This window comes from Lampetra fluviatilis, chromosome 69 (assembly GCF_964198595.1).
Source record: "Lampetra fluviatilis chromosome 69, kcLamFluv1.1, whole genome shotgun sequence".
NCBI classification, from domain to species: domain Eukaryota; kingdom Metazoa; phylum Chordata; class Hyperoartia; order Petromyzontiformes; family Petromyzontidae; genus Lampetra; species Lampetra fluviatilis.
In genome coordinates, this window is record NC_136343.1 from 728,741 (window position 1) to 749,763 (window position 21,023).

At 51.3% G+C, this 21,023-nt stretch overlaps 1 protein-coding gene across 1 annotated transcript in view; it reads left to right on the forward strand.

The window, feature by feature from the left end:
- Window positions 1-11,327: 11,327 nt before the first annotated feature.
- LOC144952630 (E3 ubiquitin-protein ligase TRIM62-like) overlaps window positions 11,328-21,023 on the forward strand; it is a 31,236-nt gene continuing 21,540 nt past the window's right edge. The window contains exons 1-5 of the mRNA XM_078883112.1: window positions 11,328-11,888; window positions 12,912-13,007; window positions 14,299-14,532; window positions 14,831-14,853; window positions 15,162-15,256. Coding sequence (XP_078739238.1) covers window positions 11,328-11,888; window positions 12,912-13,007; window positions 14,299-14,532; window positions 14,831-14,853; window positions 15,162-15,256 — 1,009 coding nt within the window. The remainder of the gene's footprint in view (window positions 11,889-12,911; window positions 13,008-14,298; window positions 14,533-14,830; window positions 14,854-15,161; window positions 15,257-21,023) is intronic.

Consider the following 21,023-nt stretch of genomic DNA (forward strand, 5'->3'; position numbering starts at 1 on the left):
TCCCGGTTGGCGGAGTTGCTACTCGCCGCCGCCGCTGTCTTGGCCGACATCTCCGTTCCGGCGAGCGGAAAAACGGCTGCGGGGGTCGTGGAGGAAGCGACGTTGGAGGATTCCCGCCAAAAGGCGCTTCGCGCCAAAAGTCTGGAAGTTGCCGCCGTTTTTGGGGGGCCGCCACCGATTGGCGGGAAAGACGGACGCCACGTGGCCGGACACCTCCGCGCAGCGCAGCCCACGTCATCAGCGCGCGCCGGAGCCCTCCATTTTGCGCCTGACAACCGAGCCGACATTTTACACAACTCCAGCGGAGCGCGGGAAAATCTCTCCGACGTCGACGACGATCGGGTCCTCCAGCAAAGATTGCCCGCGCTGTCGGCGTTCAAGGCGGATGGGGGCGACTGGGGAGCCTTCCAACGAAGGTTCCTCGCTCATCAGGAGATGTCGGGGTGGTCCGACACCACTGCCCTGCGTGCGTTGCCAGCGATGCTTGACGACGACGCGCTTGCAGCCTTCACATCTGCTGCAAGGTCGTCCCGCTCTACGCTCCAGGCCGCACTACACCTGATGGCGAAGGTGTTCGGCCCGCCCTCCACGTGTCGCCACCAGTTCTACGATCGGCGGAAGGTGGCTGGAGAAACGACGCTAGCCTACCGCACGGCACTACTCGCCTTGGCGGACGCAGCTTTTCCCCGCATGGATAAGGAGGGGAAGGACGCCATGGTGACGGAGCAGCTGCTGGTGTTGGCCCACGAGTTGGGGGTCCCCATCAACGTGGCGGACGAGATGGATATCTGCTCCCTGGCGATCGCCACGAGCATTCACGCGTACGAGGTCCTCAAACGCAAGCCGGGGGTCGTCTGCAAATGGGCGGGGAACGCGGCACTGGCCGCCACGATCGCCGAACCTCAGCCAGCTGCGGTGCAGGAGCAGGCCTTCGCTGCATCGCGTCCGGGGGAGTGGAGAACGGGAGGTCGTTCGCCCACACGTTCGCCCCGCAAGCTGGAGCAACCGAAACCTACGACGTCCGTCGTCTGCTACAACTGCGGCCTTCGGGGTCACGTCGCAGCCGGGTGCCGGGCCCCGCGTCAGCGCGCCACAGGACCACGTCGGGACGACGACCAGGGCCACAAGTCATCCCAACAAAACCCGGCAAGTCGCGGCACCTCACACGTTCGGTCCACAAACACGGCACATTCGGGTCGCCGCTTCGCGGTGGGGGGTTCGCGGCTGGGTGCCGGGGGTTCAATTCGGCGAGGGGGGTCCGTACGCGGCCCGCAAGCAGTCGAGTGGTCCGAATTGGCCCACAGGATCGTGGCTGCGTCGGCCGGGTCGTCCGTGGTAACGGGGTTCATTGACGGGGTTGAGGTCCGGCTGCTTGTTGACATGGGTGCGTCGGCCACCATCATCTCGGACCTTATTTATAACATTCTTCCCGTCCAAAGTAGACCCCTTCTGCCAGTAGACGTGCCATTTTATGCGGCGAATGGGGGATCCCTGGGGATCATCGGCCAGATTCGGGCGACTATTTGCATTGGTGACATTAAATTAGCGGGCCCTATTTTTGTATCATCATCGCTGGCCGTTCCCTGTTTGCTAGGTACGGACTTTTTGTCCAAAATGCCCATCAAAATTCTTATAGATCAGGCCTGCATAGAGCTTCCGTCAGGTCGGCGGGTTGCGTTCTTGTCGAGCCCTACCAAAGTGCGCACGGTTTGTGCGACGGTGCAGGCGCTGGCGACTCACACTGTACGGGTGCCCCCGGGATCGCAAATGTTAGTACCCCTTCGGTTCAGGAAGCCACTCGAGGTGGGTGCGGAGGCACAGGGGGTGCTGTTGGGGCCGTCAAACAGAGCCAGTAAGGGCCTCGACTTAGCGGTTGCTCAAACCATGGTGAGAGGGGACAGTGAGCCGTTCGTAATGGTCCTGAATACGGGGTCTCGGCCGGCCGTAATTGCGCAGGGAACGGTGCTGGCTCACGCCGCGCCGCTACCCGTTGAGGAACGGCTCGTGGCTCAAGCAGATTTCACTGTCAAGTCGCATCCTCAAAGTGATGAGGGGACTGAGTGGTTGGACTCGCTGTGTGCCGGTTCTGCTAACTTGTCCGGGGTGCAATTGGGAGCATTGAGGGGTTTGCTAATCGAGTTTGCTGACGTGTTCAGCAAACATAAGTACGATATCGGCTGCACTGACCTGTTGCGCCACCACATAGCTACAGGGGACGCGGCCCCTATTCGTCAGAATCCCTTCCGGCTCAGCCCAGCCGAGAAGGAACATGTGCAATCGGCGGTTAATGATATGTTGGCGGCCGATATCATTTCGCCCTCTTCTAGTCCGTGGGGTGCTCCTATTGTCCTAGTAAAGAAACAGGACGGGTCCTTGCGGTTTTGTGTCGATTTCCGCCGCTTAAACAAAATCTCGATGGCGGATGCGTATCCGCTCCCCAGGATGGATGAGTCGCTGGATGCCTTGGCGGGAGCGCAGTTTTTTTCCACACTCGATCTGCTTTCTGGATTTTGGCAATTGCCACTCGATAACGAGTCTAAACCTAAAACTGCTTTCCGGACACCTGGGGGCCTATTTGAATTCAACCGTTTGCCCATGGGCTTACATTCCGCTCCCGCCACGTTCCAGAGACTCATGGAATTGGTTTTGTCGGGCCTCCAATGGGATACCTGTTTGATTTATCTTGACGATATCATCGTCTTTAGTCGGACTTTCGAGGAGCACCTCCAGCGACTGAGAGCGGTGTTCCTCAGGATGCGTTCCGCTAAGCTTAAATTTAAACCGGCTAAATGTTTTCTGCTTCGGGAATCGGTCAGGTATTTGGGCCATATCGTGAGTCGTTCAGGGATCTCGACGGACCCTGCTAAGACGCATTGCGTCAGCTCATGGCCAACGCCAACCTCGGTCACGGAGGTTCGTAGTTTCATTGGTTTTGCCTCCTATTACCGTCGTTTTGTCAAGCAATTTGCCACCATAGCCAAGCCCCTGCACGCTTTGACGGCTAAGGGTGTGAGGTTTCACTGGGGGGCGGAAGAGGAGGCTGTGTTCTGCTCCCTCCGTGACGCCTTGGTGCGGGCTCCCCCCTTGTGTTACCCCGATTTCACACAACCGTTTTTGCTTGACACGGACGCCAGCAATACGGGTATCGGGGGGGTGCTCTCACAGGTGGTCGGGGGGGTTGAACGGGTGGTCGCCTACGGTAGTAGGGTTCTTTCCCCCGCAGAACAACGCTATTGCGTAACTCGTCGTGAATTGTTAGCCATTGTGTTTTTTACACAGCAATTCAGGCCGTATCTTTACGGCCGTCATTTTACGGTCCGGACGGACCATGCGGCTCTACAATACGCTATGCGCGTGGCACAGCCATCGGGCCAATTGTCCCGATGGTTGGAGGTCCTTCAAGACTACCAATTCACGACGATTTACCGCAAGGGGTTGCGACACTCAAACGCGGACGCCTTGTCGCGGTTGCCGCCGTGCACGGACTGCACATGTTTGTTGGGATCGGCGCGGTGCAAACCCCCGGTCGCCGGCACCCCGGGAGTTGCGCTCGCCGCCACTGACACCCCGGGAGAGGACGCCCCCACGGGGAGGGATTCGCTGTTGTCGTTGCCCCTCATTGAGTGGGGCCGCCTCCAGATGTCCGACAGCTCCCTACTTACGCTACGTCGGAAAGTTGGCGCTCCCGAAGAAGGGGAGGCGCGGGTCGGTTCCTGGGTGTGCAGACAGGGCCTTTTGATGAGGTAGGACAACATGTCCCGGCGTCACGTGCTCGTTGTGCCTGTTGCTATGCGGGGTAGGGTTGTTCTGGCAGCTCATGAACGGCTCATGCATCTGGGTTTTCACAAAACGCTCGCCCTAATCCAGCGAGACTATTATTGGCCGGGGATGGGTAACGACGTGGCGAATATTCTTAAGGGATGCGTAGGGTGCGCCAAAAGGAAACCGCCACCATTGGCAGCTAATCCACCGCTGCAATCCATTCAGGTTTCGCGTATAAACGAATTGGTAGCGTTGGACATCTTGGGGCCCTTTCCGGCTACACCAAGGGGAAATAGGTTCCTGCTGGTTGGCGTGGAATACTTCACCCGATGGCCTATGGCATGGCCGCTCGCCAACCAGTCGGCTGCGGCGGTGGCGGACGCCTTTGTCCAGGGTTATGTGTTGGACAAGGGCGCCCCCGAACGCTTGCTGACGGATCAAGGAAAGAATTTTTCGAGCGTTTTGTTGCGCGAGGTGTGCGACCTGTTGGGCACGAAGAAAGTGCGTACTTCCCCCTACCACCCGCAGACTGACGGGATGGTTGAGCGTCTGAACAGGACGATTACGTCTATGTTGTGCCAACAGGTCTGCGACGATCAGGTTGATTGGGACTTACAGGTGCCGGGGGTACTCGCGGCCTATCGAATGGCCCCTCATGCGGCGACGGGGTTTTCCCCATTTTTTCTTATGTATGGGCGGGAGGCCGATCCGGCCATGGACGTCCAACTGGGGATTTCCCAGCCACGTGCAAAATCTAAATTGGCAGACCACATCAAATTTAATATCGCCAAATTGACTGAAGCGCAGGAGGCGGCAAGGTTGAATTCGCGGTCGCGGCAAATTGCAAACGAGAAATTGCATGAGCGGAGGGTGCATACGCATGATTGGAAACCAGGCGATAAGGCCTGGCTGCATTGTCCACATGCACCGTTGGCTACGTCCCCCAAGTTGTTGAGACCTTGGAGGGGACCGGTGGAAATTGTGCGGGTTGCACGACCCCAGAGTATACAGATTAAATGGGGGAAACGCCGTTGGTACGTGCACCCCTCCCGACTGAAACCCTATGCGGCACCGTGTGACCCCGTTCTGTGCCGTGACGACCGGGCGTGTGATGTGACCGTCGACTCGGGGAGGGAGGTGTCGCAGGCTGATCCTCACGTGTCTCCACCTGACCCACCCCCAGGTGCCTCGGGCTTGACGGCTGCTGACCGTCGAGAGCCTGAACCCCGGGGCACGCACGGGTCCTCGATGCCTGGCCGATGTCTTCCTGAACCGCCGGCACCACCGGACGTTCAGCCGCGTCTGGTGCCGTACGACGGACCGGCAAGGCGGACTCGGGCTAGGTCTCAACAATTTTCATGAAGACGTTTTTTTTCTCTACACCGAGCTCGCCCGGTGTTCCCCTCTGCCGGGGTAATGTCCCGTTGTAGGGACGCTCGGAAGAAGAAGGGGACACTGCACGAGTCGAAAGAAAAAAAAAAAATTTCCATTTATTTTCCTTTTTGCATACACATTGCTATTGTCACTCGCCGGTTTGTATATATTGTTCTATTGTCGCGGTGGCATTGGTTGAGGGTTGCGGATGGTAGTGTTCGCGTCGTGTTGTGTTGTTAGGTTAGTTGTTGTTCTTGTTGTTGTGTTGTGTTATGGGGCACACAGGGGGGTTTGTATATTTTTATAGCAGCCGGGTCGGCTGCGAGCTATGTGGTAGGGGGTTATGTAGTGGTGGTATTGACGTGCGCCGACTGTGACAGTGATGGATCACGGGGCGGCGCGGGGTGCGGGGTTGGGCACGCGTTGTGGGCGTGGTGTGGACGCGCGCGCCGGGAGTGAGAGATGACGGGGCGGCGCGGCGTGGGTGGTGTGGCACGATGAGATGTGGGAAAAGAGGATCGTAGCCAGCGCCCGGCGATTGGTCGAATAAGTGGGTGCTCGCAGCGACGTCCGCAGGTGGGGTATAAAGGGGGACGCGCGAGAGCACTCGGGGAGAGTTACCCAGTTGAAGACCCGAAGACGGAGCTGAAGACCTAGTGCCACGAGACCCCTAGTCCCGCCGTCCTTGTGGGGACCGGGGCCCTGTGTGGCTCGGAGGCGAGGCTGTGGGACCCGGGGTCCGACGCCCCCGTGGGTCGGGCTGGGGACCCACAGTCGAGACGGATACCCCGGGCAGGGAGTGTCCCGAGTAGCTCAGTGGCGTTAGTCGCCGAGTAGCTAAGTGGATGTTGGTCATCCGAGTAGCTCAGTGGCGTTAGTCGCCGAGTAGCTAAGTGGATGTTGGTCATCCGAGTAGCTCAGTGGGCGTTAGTCGCCAAGTAGCTAAGTGGGTGTTTGTCACCCGAGATACTAAGTGGGTGTTTGTCACCCGAGGTACTAAGTGGGTGTTGTCACCCGAGATACAAAGTAGGTGTTAGTCACCTGTGAACGAGTTTGATAAAATAAAGAGTGTGTTACCCGTGAAGTCGTCTCCCGCCGAGTTACTACATTACATCTGCACTGCCGCCATCATGTTTACATCGGGAGCGGAGCGCAAGAACACCTGGGAGCCAGAACACTTTCTGATTGAGAGGGGGTCAAATACTTATTTCAATCATTAAAATGCAAATCAATTTATAACATTTTTTACATGCGTTTTTCTGGATGTTGTTGTTATTCTATCTCTCACTGTTCAAATAAACCTACCATTATAATAAAAGACTGATAATTTCTTTGTCAGTGGGCAAACGTACAAAATCAGTAGGGGATCAAATACTTTTTTCCCTCACTGTACATATAATCTGAATCAGCATCTTCATTTAATGAGTTATGAAGCTCTTTCTCGAGATGTCCAGAAAGTTACAATAACAAAAAGTACAAACAACCGATCAGAGGGTAAAATATAGGAAAGGTGTGCAAATCACTGAAACTTGATAATGACTAATTAAAAAAAGTATATAACTACAAATTGCAATTGTTTTTTTATTACCGATTTTTTCAACACTAAATGCAAACGTGGGCAAGGCAGTAACACAACAACAGTCCCAGATCACACCAAGACAACACGGCAGTCCCTGGACACAACTGCACATGAATATTTAACTATCAATACATGGGTATGGATCAACGTTCCAATCACATTTACAAATGAGGCTGTGTACAGCATGAATCTTCTGCTTCAGACATTTATTGAAGGAAGATTTATGATGTTAAGGGAGGAAACAAGGTTGTTCCAAAACGTTGGTGCTGCGATGGCTAAGGCTTTGTTACCCATTCCAATTCTCATTATTGGGATAGTTCACAGGCAATTATATGTACGTCTTAGGTTTCTTTGGTTTAACTGTGGGGTTTATGATTTAGCAAATTAAAGCACAGATTTGCCAATAATGGTTTTATGGATGAACAGGGACAAATGTAGATTTCGTTTTGCATCAAGTTATGTGAGATTGGATTTGAAGTCGAGGTCACATTAGTGGGTGCTGTATCGTACATCCAATACAAATCGAAGATCAGAATGATAAATGGGGTTTAGTATTTTTCGATTTAAAGCTTTCGTGACTGCAGGGATTCATCTTCTTGGTTCTTTCGGTAAAGTCACATGGAAGGGAAATAATAAAATTATAAAAATAAAACATAATAAAATACAATTCTCACGACGTTTCGGCCACAACGCAAGCAGCAGTCCTCAGGTGAAGAACAGGTCTGTCAGAAAGACAGCGTCTGAAGACGCGTTGTGGCCGAAACGTCGTGAGAATTGTATTTTATTATGTTTTATTTTTATTATTTTATTATTTCCCTTCTACGTGACTTCACCGAAAGAACCAAGAAGGGGTTTAGTATGTTAAGTGTTAGATTAGTAGCTGATTTATATGCAGCATCACAGTAGCCACCGCACCTTGTGGAACGCCATTTGTTATTTGAAAATTTGTGGACGAGATGTTATCACGATGGACATTTTTGATAATGGTCTAAGATGTATCTCTGAAACCGTTTTATCGTACTGTGACAATTCTAGTTGACTGCGTCTTGTGAGTAGAATATCATGGCCAAGAGTTTCAAAATGCTTTAGACGAGGCAAGGAATAGTCCACAGCAGTAGTGGCCTTCATGCAGGTTACTGAAAAACATTCAAATACATCCATAATGGCTGTGGTGGCGCAGTAATCCTCATGGAAACCAGACTGTTTACTGTGCGGGAGATTGTGAGTTTTAAGTCGACGTCTATTCGTGATTAAAGTTTTTTTTTCAAATGTTTTAGTAACTGTTTAAAGAATAACGATTGGTCTATACTCATTCTTACAACGTCCACCCTAACAAAACTGCCCACATCCAGTGAAGCAGTAGCTGTGCAGGGTGCAACGGTCACATTCTAAAGGTGTTCATAAATGTTACCTTATTGCATGCAGTCCCGTATTCTTAGTCTAGCAAACAGCCTATTATCTCCAAAGTATAATAAAGCATTTCCCCACTTTTAAAAAATTGCACTTTATTGGTGCCGAGTAACCTATTTTTGCGTAAAAAATGCAACTGGCTGTTACTAAAAAGTTAACATAACATCCGACTTTTCACATATCCACCAATGATTCAGTCCCTAGTTAGTCAGACACGTGACGGTATACCATAAACATTTCAATAAAAATCCTCATTTTGTCCCAACTTTGTGTTGCCTTACCAATCCTTAAGCGGAGAGGTAATTCTTCAAATCCTTACCCACGCCACACGACCGTCCTATTTCGATACCCTGAAACGTAGTCAAATAATCCCCACAACCCGCACAGCGTGTGGCGGTCTTCATCCCGAAATGAATTAACAAAAGGGCTGTACACGGACAGCGTATTGCATTGTGGTTAGGGTACAGGATCAATAATTCACGAACGTGTGTTCAACTTGTTTCGCACCGAAAATAGCCAATTGTCCAAATCGGTACGAATTGTGCTCTGTGGAAAAAAAAATACTTGACGTAAGTTAAGTTGCGTCGACACCCGAGCTATCAATTGCGTGTAACTTGTCAACTCGGGTGTATGCAACTGAATCGCTTCTACATGGACGTCTCTGCAACATGTTGCTCGCATTGTAACGAGACTACTTTCAAGCATCTCCTTAGCGAATCATAGCAACGTATCGCATCATCACACGCTGCACAGTTCTGAATTGTGATAAACAGTTACAATCCAAATGCAGGTGAGGAGTCGTGTAACCAGAACAGGGGGCAGCCATTTTAGTCACTGAGACTTGTCTTATGTTGTGCAACTACTCGCACAGATTTTGGCAAAAGAAACTGCAGGTTACTAGATCGCACAATTTCTAGTGCTTTGGTTGCGCAACTCATCTCTAATTTTGATTAAGTAAATGTGAGACAATCAGTTTTGTCATTTTCCATACTGTATCATTCAATCCGTGTCCATAATCATCAGCATCGTCCTTACCATTGAAACATGTAGGATCAGTAACACGTTACCTTGATGATACAATACCACGGTAGAAGCAGGAAATGCCTATATGTGGCTAATTTAAGCGACAGCTGATTGTGGTGTACCTCGAGACATCTGTCACTTCTACCTTACAGTACATCCCCTGCTCAAAGCAGACAAACTTAACTCACGATTTATGAATGCACGAAACAATAACGCTGGCATGCGCTCACATACAGCAGGATGGATAAGATAAGGAGGTGTCAAGAGGGAAATACTCCACATATTCAAGGGCCTCTCAATCAAAATTGATAGTTGGGGGATGTTTGGCTGTTCCAATCACGGTTCTTATCTTAATGACATTTATATAGCACCTTTACGAAAGCGCTTTACAGCCATTATAAAATTGTATACAGCATGATAAATGAAATGAAGAATTGGGTTATTTTAAGGGCCCGTTGTGATTTCTAGAACGCGGGCTATCCCATGCTTGTGGGACAACGACTTTTCGAATAGAATGCCCTCAGAAATTGACGGAGTAGAAGTGTAAGGGATGCCGTCAGGGCAGCGGATAGTTTTTTATGGATCCTGTTGGAAGGGAGGCGGGTGCAATGTCGCCATTCAGGCATTGGTGAGGGAGTCAGTAGAGAAGACCGCTAGGCATAGAGATGTCGGTTCCCTTGCGGTACCGGAAGCAATTGCATTCGGCTGACCCAGATGCGGCGATTCTCCTGAAACCATCTAACAGTGTGACACACGAGCTTACGCTGACTCATTAATCCTCCCCTCACTTTGTGCAAGAGCGCAGAAGTGTGGTCACCACATCTACGCCTCTAAATAAGGAGCGAAACAGTTAGACTTCTCTACAAATCTGGCTGTCGCCTGATGAAGCTAGTTGTAATTACTGGCGAAACGTCGTACTCAGATTGTAGATGTTGTGGCTTGGCTCTCCAACACACAGGTGTGCTGGACTAGTGACGAATTGGCATGTTCTGTTGACGTGACAACACTTACTAGTTGGCTGTGTCGGGTGGTGGCAGGTTTTAACTACACATTTATATATCTACGCGATCTTCAACATAAGTACTGTGTGGTTAATGAAGACATTATTCCTTCCAAAAGTATTTGTTTGGTGATTGAACATCTTAAAAAAACTGTTTTATTGCCAGAAAGAGTAACACTTATTCTTATATTTTAATACTGGCAAGGGAGGTCCCATGAGGTGTTAATATGTTCATACACAAAATGGATGCCTTTTGCAACGAATAAAGTCTGCATTAACTACACAAACTTATTTGGTGTTTGAACATCTGAAAACAACTCCTGTTTTATTGCCAGAAAGGGTAAAACCTATCGTTATTATTTTCTCACACTTTGATACCGACAAAAAAGGTCCTATTTTTTTTTAAAGCGCTGATGTTGATGTGTTACGGCCAGACTACCCCTGGGACGCCTGGCCCCCGCCCACGTGAGCGTTTAACGGTGCCGGGTTCAGCAAAGGGCCTCGCCCGGTGGTTTGTGACTCCACAAACTGGACCCTGAGCCGCAGCCCCGTGACCGAGTTAAACATGGCAACTCCCACCGGTGTCTCACAGCTCGACAACTGCATCGCGACTTTGAGACAGGTACACATTATTTTCATGTTAATCTTAAAAGAAATAAAGTGAAGCCGGAAGACGAAGATAACAACAACAACAACAATGGCGTGGAGTAGAGCGGCAGGGAGCAACGAGTTTACTAGCAGCGTTCTCCTGACAGTTCAGCTGAGACGAGTTGAGGTGAGGTGAGGTGAGTTGGTGAGGTGAGTTGAGGTGAGGTGAGTTTAGGTGAGGTGAGTAGAGGTGAGTTGAGTTGTGATGAGGTGAATGAGGATGAGTATTTAAGACGAGGTGATCCGAGTCTTCTTTTTTAAGCCACCCCTCGAGTGGAGACGTCTGTACTCGCTCACACGTCAACACATTCCAGGGCAGGCCTCGTGATATGCCAATAAAATTGAAAGGCTTCCTGCTTCCTTGTCACCTATTTACGTGGCTTGTTCCTCGTTTAGCATCTCAGACGCAGCCAGCGACTGCCTGAGCTACAGACAGAGGCTGCCTGAGCTCCAACCAGAGACTGCCTGAGCTAAAGCCAAAGACTGTCTGAGCTACAGCCAGCGTCCATCTCTGAGTGGAGCCACAAGGCCATGGCGAGTGCAGCTCCCAGTGGTAGCGAGGCTCCAGGGGAGTTGACCTGCCCCATCTGCTTGGACGCCTTCCGCTGCCCCTGCACGCTCAGCTGCGGCCACTCGTTCTGCCTCAAGTGCGTGGAGGGCGCCTGGGATGCGGCAGAGTCCTTCTCCTGCCCGCAGTGCCGAGTGACCTTCCCTCGGAAGCCCAAGCTGAAAAAGAAAGTGACGCTCGCCAACCTGGTGGAGCAGCGCAGTGCCGCAGAGAAAATGGCCACCGTAGTCTTGTGTGACTTCTGCAACGATGGCACGACCGCTGCCTCGAAGACCTGCCTCAGGTGTGATATGTCCTACTGTGTGACTCATGTAAAGCCTCATCAGGAGAACCCAAAGTTCAGGGGCCACATTCTGGTGGCTCCAGCCACGAATCCTGAAGAACGCAAGTGCAAGAAACACAGAAAGAGGATCAAATTTTACTGCCGACAGGACAGGAGCTTGGTCTGCACAACCTGCATCATTGCAGGAGACCACAAGGGTCACGATGTGTCTACGCTGGAGGATGAGCACAAGACACGGGAGGTGAGACGGTCTGTGTGTGTGAGCTGAAGCCCCTCCTGCGTGAAGCCATCATTTGCTAGTACGAACTGAAGAATACTCTACAGCTAAATTTCATTGCTCTCTAAGCTGCCCATTGTCTCTTCACATTTTAGAAGGCTTGTTTTAATATAAAATATGCTGAGGTTATCATAGTAGCCTCCACGTTGCTCTTTTTTCCTCCCTGCGCATCTCTAGCTCACTCGGCCTCTTGCTTCTGGCCCCACCTACCGCCCAGTTTCGCGTTCCCAGTCCCTCGCGTCCACGAGGCGCCCTCCCTCCCCCCTCCGTTTCCCCCCCCCCAACCCCCCCTCTTTGACTTATATAGCCTCCCGGCATCTCTCCCACTTTAGTATAAATACATTTTCTTGCCGTGTTGTTCGCACCTGATAATGATTGCTCGTGTTGCAAAACGTCGTGATTTAATTTTATATTTTATTTAATTTGTATTTATTATTTTCTTTACCTACGTGACTTTACCGAAAGAACCAAGAGTATGAGTACAGAGGGAAAAACCGGAGGACCCGGACTATGGGGAGAACAAACTCCACATATACAGGCGTCAGGGTCGGGATCGAAACCACGACCTCCTGTATACCAGGCAAGGCAGATTAACATCTCGCGGTGCTTTTACACTCACTACTCAGAACCCCGCCCACGACTCAGAACCCCGCCCACGGCTCAGGTAGCAGTGGAGAGTGATTGGGTCCACAGGCTTAGGCTCCTGCGCGTGCTATTTGAGCCCAGCTCCATGTATGCTGAACTTCTTTTGCACCAAACGTAGGAGGTGTGGGGGAATGACAACTAAACACAAAATGCTCCAGGAGGCGTTTGAGCTCCTCGTGAAATCGGTTTCCTGCAGCGCTCGCTCCCCCAGCCTCCATTGCTGCACAGGGGCCGCTGCAGCCTGGAGATGGAACCGTCACTGTGGAGGGGTCCGTGTGGAGCGGTGGTGAGAGGGGGCGCTCAGAGAGTGAGTGGAGTCTCCCCTGGTGATGTCTCTCACAGAAACAAGTGGGAGAGGAGACGCGGGCGGTGGAGAAGAAGAAGAGGGAGGCGGAAGAGTCCGTGAGGCGGATGGAGGCCGCTCGCAGGGACGTGCAGGTACCGCGTCTGGGCCAGATTCTGTGACCCCGTGACTCCACCCTGAGTAGGGGTTGTGATGGAGGACAACTCCATTCATTCACGTGGACTTCCATTGGCTCTGAACACATCGTGGGAGTAAAGACACAACGGTCAATGCTCCTCAATACCCAGGACAAGCAAATAAGTGGTTCTCATCTCCAATAAGGAACTGAATCAGTGGTGGAAATTCCACATTTTTCGGATGGGGGACCAATATCCCCATGTGAGCTGCCAATTAATCTTCTGTTATATATGTCTATTCTGGCCAGATGAGGTGGTACATACCTGTTATCCAGTACATTGGTGGCAGGGTTCACATTATATATATGTTTACAATATGTATCGCATTGTGCTATGAACTCAAGTCACCTGAGATCAACTCCCATCAATGAATTACATCAGTAGCGCGTAATATCTGTAAAGCCACAACAACGCAATATACTCAATGCACGCAGTGTAATTTAAATAATGTGCATATTCACGTAACCTATTCATATAGTACACTCCCATTCTGTAATTTGCAATGTGTTATGTGAGCATAAAAGTTAATTTGAATTTAAAAAGAGTATCCGACAAAGCACAGAGACACTTCGAGGTAAGGTCACCAAGTTGCATGTCCAGTTCTCATCGGTGCACCGATCTTATCACTGCCAAGTCAGGAAACCCAGCGTCGTGTCTAGTCCCAGAGAGGCTTGTTTTGTGATAGGAATACAGCTTGGAAGCGTTGCTGACCAGGCAGCTTCAATGATGTCACTCTGCTCGCATTACACACATCTTGCGCAACTCTACAAAAAGTAGGTGTTCATATTTAATTAGAATTAAAATTCCTTATTTTTCTCAGATTTGTGATTTACTATTTGCGATTGAGTCCTGTGTAATTTTCAGGGTTATGATAGGTGACAATTGTATTGTTTATTGGCTACCGAGGCAGTGATACACAGGAGGGGTTCATCCTCCATCAGGTCACCTGCCCTATATTGACTCAAATGGGTCTCTATGCATCTCTATTTGTCTTCATGTGTCTCTGTGTTTCTCTATGGGTCTCTATATCTTAGTCTCTATGTATCTCTATGGATCGCGAGGTATATCTATGGGTCTCTATAGGTTTACTTTATTGCCCATAGTTTGCGTTGTATGGCCACAGTGGCTTTTCAATTAATGATTGAGGAAAGAGAGGTGTAAACGCCACCTCCCTAAGACATAGATCAACCGTTGCCAGATTAACTCCTCCGTTAATTATTTAATACAAACAAATCACACACCCTGGCAGGGATCGATGACAGAGGTGAGGCAGAGAATCTACGGCGAGTTCGCCCGCATGAGAGCAGCTCTGGACGAGGACGACAAGGCAGCTCTGGCTCGTGTGGCCAAAAAGGGGCGCGAGCTGCTGACCCAGATCGAGAAGAACATCGCTCACTACCAGCGCGAGATTGGGGAGCTCCAGGCAGCAGCCACTCGTCTGGAGGCCCTAGCGCAGGAGAGGGACTCGCTCACCTTCCTGCAGGTGAGCGATGAGTGTTGCTATTGGCACAGAGCCATTAGCAGCGTCAGAGTTGAGGCTGCTGAATGAGGTTTTCACATCGACTGCGCTTTGTCAGGCACGGCCTGAGCTTCCGCCCGGTCATTGCGTGCCGTCGTCCCCAGTCACGTTTGCAATGTTAGTCAGTGTTGATACTCATGAGGTCATAAGCCAAGACTTTGTGGTTTATATTCTACCCGCGGTGTTGCAGTGGGAAATCCACTGATCCAATGGGAATGGAGGCAGAGTCACAGTAACGCATCTCTCTCTCTCTCTCCCACAGGGGCACCTGGAGGAGACGTGCAGGTACAGACGACTATCACTCATGACTCGATACACGACAACATGGGACTGAGTGTGAGGCACGGGCAGTGAGACACTGGCTGTGTGGGGGGATGCTGTGTATGAGATGATGCTGTGTGTGGTGAAGCTGTGAGTGGTGGTGCTGATTGTGATGATCCTGCGAGTGATCATGCTGTATGTGGTGATGCTGTGAATGATTGTGATGTGAGTCGTGATGCTTTGTGTGATGCGTCTCTATGTGATGGAGCTGTGATCCTGTGAGTGATGATAATCTGTGTGTGAAAGTGGCCGTGTCTGCTCCGCTTTCACAGGACAGGGCATGCTACAGCGGCTCCACCCTCATCTCCCAGCCAAGAGGACATTGCCTCGCTTCAAGGCACCGATGGTACTGTGGCCAAACTCCTGTGTGAGTTCTTCAGTTTTAATCACGATAAATTATCACCGTGTGTGTGTGCACGAGGGCGACTCAGCCTCAAATGATTACCTGGTGTTGCGTGTAAACATCACCACTAGGGAGACAAAGGTGGCCAGGCGTAGTACTGGCCACCCAGCCCCTCATGTGTGGTGCCAGCTTTCAAAGGTGCTGATTTGCCCCGACAGTCTGTTAAGGCAACATGGGGAATATTTTTCTTTGTTTACATTCTGAAACCTGATCCTGTATTTAAACAATATCGCCACTCGGGAGAAAAAGGTGGTCGGGCGTGGTGCTGGCCACCCACCTCCTCGTGTGCCCTGCTGGCCATCATAGATGCACGCTAACAGCACTTGCCCCAATGGTTTGTTTAGGCTACACAGGGGAACTAAGTCTTTGTTCACATCCCACTACTGAACAGAGCAATGAGACTCAGTGTGGTGTTCTTGTGTAAGTAATCAGCATTAAGAGGCAGGGGTAATTGTGATGTTGAGATGCACTGTGTGCCTGTGAATGTATGTGCATTTGTGCGTGGAGGAGTGTTGGCATAGTGGTTAGCACACTGCACTACGAACCCAGTTACCTAGGTTTGATTACCAGCCATGGCTAACGTCAGTGGCAGGTGATATCTGATCCAGTCCTGAGCATCTACGAGGCAGTTTCAACCTCAAATGAGTTATTGATGCTGGTAATGGTCATAATGATGGTGATAGGGTGTCGTGATGAGCATGGTGGTAATGATAGTGGTGCATCGGCCAGTCATCTCAGTCGACCCATGACACCTGGATCTGCCCCATGACTTCCTGCCAGTGGGCATTCTACACTTCCCGTGGCCTCAACGTGCACATAGCGTGGCACAAGTGCTGTGGTGACGTCACCACCACTTAGTAGTGAATGGCCGGTTGTTGTTGCTGTTGGTAATTATCCTGATGTTGGTGACGTGAGTGATGGGAATGGTGATGACATTGGTGAGTGATGGTGTTGGTCGTGGTGATGGCAGTGATGGTCGTGGTGATGGTAATGATGGTGATGGTTGTGATGGTTTTGCTGACGGCACAGTAGTGATGATATTGGTTATGGTGGTATAATGATGTTTTTCGGGTTGGTGATGGTGATGAAGATGTTAGAGACGGTGGTGATGGGGATAGTGGTGATGGTCCAGGTGATGGTCGTGAATGTGATTATTTGTGATGGTGCTATTGGTGGTGATGATGATGGTTGTGATGTTTCTGATGGTGATAGTGATGTTGATGTTCATAGTGTTGATGATAGTGGTGATGGTGATGTATATGTTGTTGTCATCGATGATATTGATGGCGAGAATGGTTGGTGATGTTATTGTTGATGGTGCAGATGATGGTTGGTGATGTTGATGGTGGTGATGATGGATGATGATGACAGTATTCTGTAGTGATGTTGTCATTGCTGTTGTCACAGACAGACGCTCACCGACTCTGGACATAAACTCAGCTCATAACCAACTCCAAATCTCCTCGAATCTCAGGACGATGACGTGGACCAGTGCCTCCCAGGGTCGCCCTGATCACCCACACCGGTTTGATTGGTCACAAGCCCTGTGCTGTGAGAGCTTCTCGTCGGGCCACCACTACTGGGAGGTGGACGTGGGGGATGCGCAGTGGTGTCGGGTTGGAGTCGCGTACGGGACGATCCCACGGAAAGGGGATCGTGCTGCACAGCAGCTGGGAGGGAGCAACTCATCCTGGTGTTTAGAGAAATGTGGCAACAACTTCTCAGTGGTTCATGGTGGAGTGGAGACTGCACTGTCGGTGAGGGGGGCCACCTCCCACCGCAGAATCGGTCTTCACCTGCACTGGGATGGGGGGCTCCTGGTGTTTTACCGTGCCGACTCCATGGAGGTGATCCACGAGGTTCGGCAGATATTCTTGCAGCCTCTCCACCCTGCGATGTGGGTGGTGTATTGTAATGATCGATTGATGATTGTGGATCTGAGTCGTTCATCCTGAAGATAGGGAGAGATAGAAACCCAAGAAACGGAGAGGGGGGATGTTGAGAAAGAGGGCAAAGCGAGAGTGAGGGGAAGTTGGAACGGAGGAAGAGGTAAGGTGAGGGTGAGGATAGAACCGAAGCCGAAACCGCAAGTTTAACGACACTTTCAACCGAGACCGAAACAGAAAGGTATATAACCGAAGTTACCGAACACAAGATTCATGAAATAATGTATGTCATGATGAAACGCTACTTTAATGAAAAAAATAAATCTAGAACTAATCATTCAGAGCTTGCAGTAAGAGTCGCTTAACATCAAATCTTTAGTAATAATATCCAAACAAACGAATGTTGTAGTTAATAAATACCAGTTTTTTTGCATTCTCGCCCAGCAGGTTGCTTCGCCTTGCTTGTGTAGTGTTGTACAGACGGACTCTTCAACGTCTTTTGTAGCACACACTTTTATTAACACGGTCCCTATGCACTGAGGGATATACGGTCCCCTCACCCGTTACACTCAGAACGTACAAGCCCCCGTACCCTACAGGCTACTCAATATCCCGCTCTTTCAGTGTCCTCTGACTGGACCTAGGGAGATGTCTCCCGACCACTGGTTACACTGAACCCTAGCCCTGATAAGGGCTGGAGGGCTTGGTCCAGGGTCCTAAGCTTCTTCCGCTGTCTTGGGTCTTCGTGTGGTTCAACTCCTCGAGAGCTCTGAGCGCTCTGGCTTTATACTTGCTTGTGGCCGGGTTGTCCAATCCCCGGCCACCTTGTGGAACCCTGTGATTGGTCGTTCCCAATATGCTTTTCGATCCCAATTCACCCTATCTGACCCTGACCGTTTGGTCGCGCGGGAAAACCTTGTTCACGGTCAGCTCTCACAGCTTGTGAGACCCTGACCGTTAGTTTGAGCGGGAAAACCTTGTTAACGATTTGCTCTCCGAGTTTGTGAATATCGAGTGGGTAACTCTACTACATCACCCTCCCCTTCGGAAGCCTCAGCCGTCCCGGCTGTTACAAGCAGAAAATCCCCACCAATGAATCAAAGTGTGTGTGTGCCACAACCAACAAGAACAGGAACATCCAACAAGAACAGGAACACCCACTATAAATACCCCCCCCCATCAACAACGCAACATATGTACATGGTCAGAACCAATCACAAATAACGACATTCGCGACGCACAACGTATGCACATTCAGCTGCCGCAAAAAAACTGATGGGCAATCAAGAAAAGCGACGCGATCTAGCCCGTGTGTATTTCGCGGGCCCATCGTAGGGGATGGGTGCCCCTTTCCGGGCTGCAGGCTGACCAGGCATCCTGGCAAAAATGTCAGCAGGGGCAGGAGGCCTCTCTGCGTGGACCCTTGGAGCAGACGGGTCGGGCAGCCTGGCAAACATGTTGGGCGGGTCAGGCATCCTGGTAAACATGTTGGGCGCGTCAGGCATTTTGGCAAACATGTTGGGCGGGTCAGGCATCCTGGCAAACATGTTGGGTGGGTCAGAAGGTCTCTTTGCAGAGACTCTTGTTGTAGACGGGTCAGGCATCCTGGCAAACATGTTGGGCGGCTCACGGGGCCTTCGTGCAGAGACTCGTGGCTCGCACGGCTCCCTCAGTCCCGCATCATCTGCGGGAGGAATGAGACGTCTGCGCTGTGGATTAGGTACCAACGGGGCGACATCCAGCTCGTCGGGCATATCACACGCTCGGCCCTCGTGTTTTGAGTGTGACGCAGAGCCGCGCGGAGCAACAAATGGCTTCAGACGAGAGGGGTGCACGGACCAGCGCCGTCGTCCCCAACGTATCTTAACACACTGTGGGCGCATTACCTGGACCACCTCAACCGGACCTCGCCATGGTTTTAGGAGTTTAGCCGATGTGGACACCGGCACCTGGGGGCAATGAAGCCACGCCATATCACCTGGAACCCACTGATGCACGGACGTGCGAGGGGCCTGCAACCTCGAATTTGCCCGCTGGCGGGAAGCAGAATTTTCAATCGCCGCATCACGAGCCTCAGACAGCTTTTGCAGGTTGAACCGCAAATGGTCAGTGAGCTTCGATGACTGTGGGAGCTGCTCTATCCCAAGCCGCACATCAGCGGGGGGAATGGCCTCCCTGCCATACATTAGGAAAAATGGGGAGAACCCTGTCGCTGCATGTGGCGCCATGCGGTAAGCAGCGAGGACCCCTGGGATCTGCAGGTACCAGTCTACGTGGGATTCGTCAACCTGATGGCATAGCATAGAGGTGAGGGTTCTATGCAACCGCTCCACCATGCCATCTGTTTGGGGGTGATAGGGCGAAGTGCGCACCTTCTTAGTGCCCAACAGGCGGCATACCTCACTCAGCAGGGTACTTGAAAAATGTCTTCCCTGGTCGGTCAGCAACCGTTCTGGAGCGCCCTTGTCCAGCACATAGCCTTGAACAAAGGCGTCCACCACGGCTGCTGCCGACTGGTTGGGGAGGGCCCAGGCCATAGGCCACCGTGTAAAATACTCCACCCCAACCAGAAGGTACTTGTTACCACGAGGCGTCGTAGGGAAAGGCCCCAAAATGTCGAGAGCAACCAGCTCGTTCACACGGGATACCGTGATGGGCTGCAGCGGTGGGCATGCCGGCTTCGCTGGAGGTTTACGTTGCGCACATTGGGTGCAGCCCATTAAAATATCAGTTACGTCGCGGAGCATGCCCGGCCAGTAAAATTGTAGTTTTAGCAAGCCAATGGTTTTGTGCACACCCAGGTGCGACAATCGCTCGTGTGCTGCGCACACAGCCGAACACCGCTAAGCCGATGGCACTACAATTTTGTACTGGCAAGAATCAGCATCCCAATGCATGAGCAGACCGCGGCGCATGGCAAAAGAGTTCGATTTACTTGAATGTGAGGACGAATCACATGCGCGACGACGCAAAGGCAACAATGACGCGTCGTTCATTTGGTGCCGACCCCATTCATCCAACGTTATCCCCAGCAAGTCGTCACTTGCTGGCGGATTTTGGTGGTCCACACCCGGCGCAGGATCGGAAGGAAGGGCAGCAGAAACCGTTTCAGGAGGTGCAACCGGGCGTACTATTTGCGGTTTGCACCGGCCAGAACCCGTGAAACAGGCGCATTGTTCTGACGGGAGGCGAGATAGCGCGTCCTCATTACTGTGCTGTGTACCCTTACGGTAAATCACCATAAAATTGTAGTCCTGGAGGACTTCAAGCCATCGGGAGAGCTGGCCAGACGGTTGGTCAATGCGCAAAGCGTATTGTAACGCAGAGTGATCGGAGCGCACGGTAAACCGTTGACCGTACAGGTATGGCCTGTATTGTTGTATAAAGTAAACAATGGCCAGCAGCTCGCGTCGGGTTACGCAATAACGTTGCTCTGCAGGGGACAAAACCCTGCTTCCATAGGCAACCACCCTCTCAACGCCATCAACGATTTGGGACAGCACCCCGCCGATCCCGGTGTTACTGGCATCGGTGTCCAGAATAAATGGCTTTGCGAAATCGGGGTAAGCCAGGGGCGGTGCTGCTACAAGAGCATTCCGTAAGGAGTCAAATGCGGCCTGTTCCGCGTCTCCCCAATGAAATTTCAGCCCTTTCGCTGTAAGAGCATGTAGTGGCTTGGAGATTGTAGCGAAACCAGCCACAAAACGTCGGTAGTACGACGCAAACCCGATAAAACTGCGAACATCCCCAGCAGAGGTGGGGGTAGGCCATTGGCTGACACATTTAGTCTTTTCAGGGTCTGTGGAAATACCCGAGCGGCTGACTATGTGGCCTAGATAGCGCAC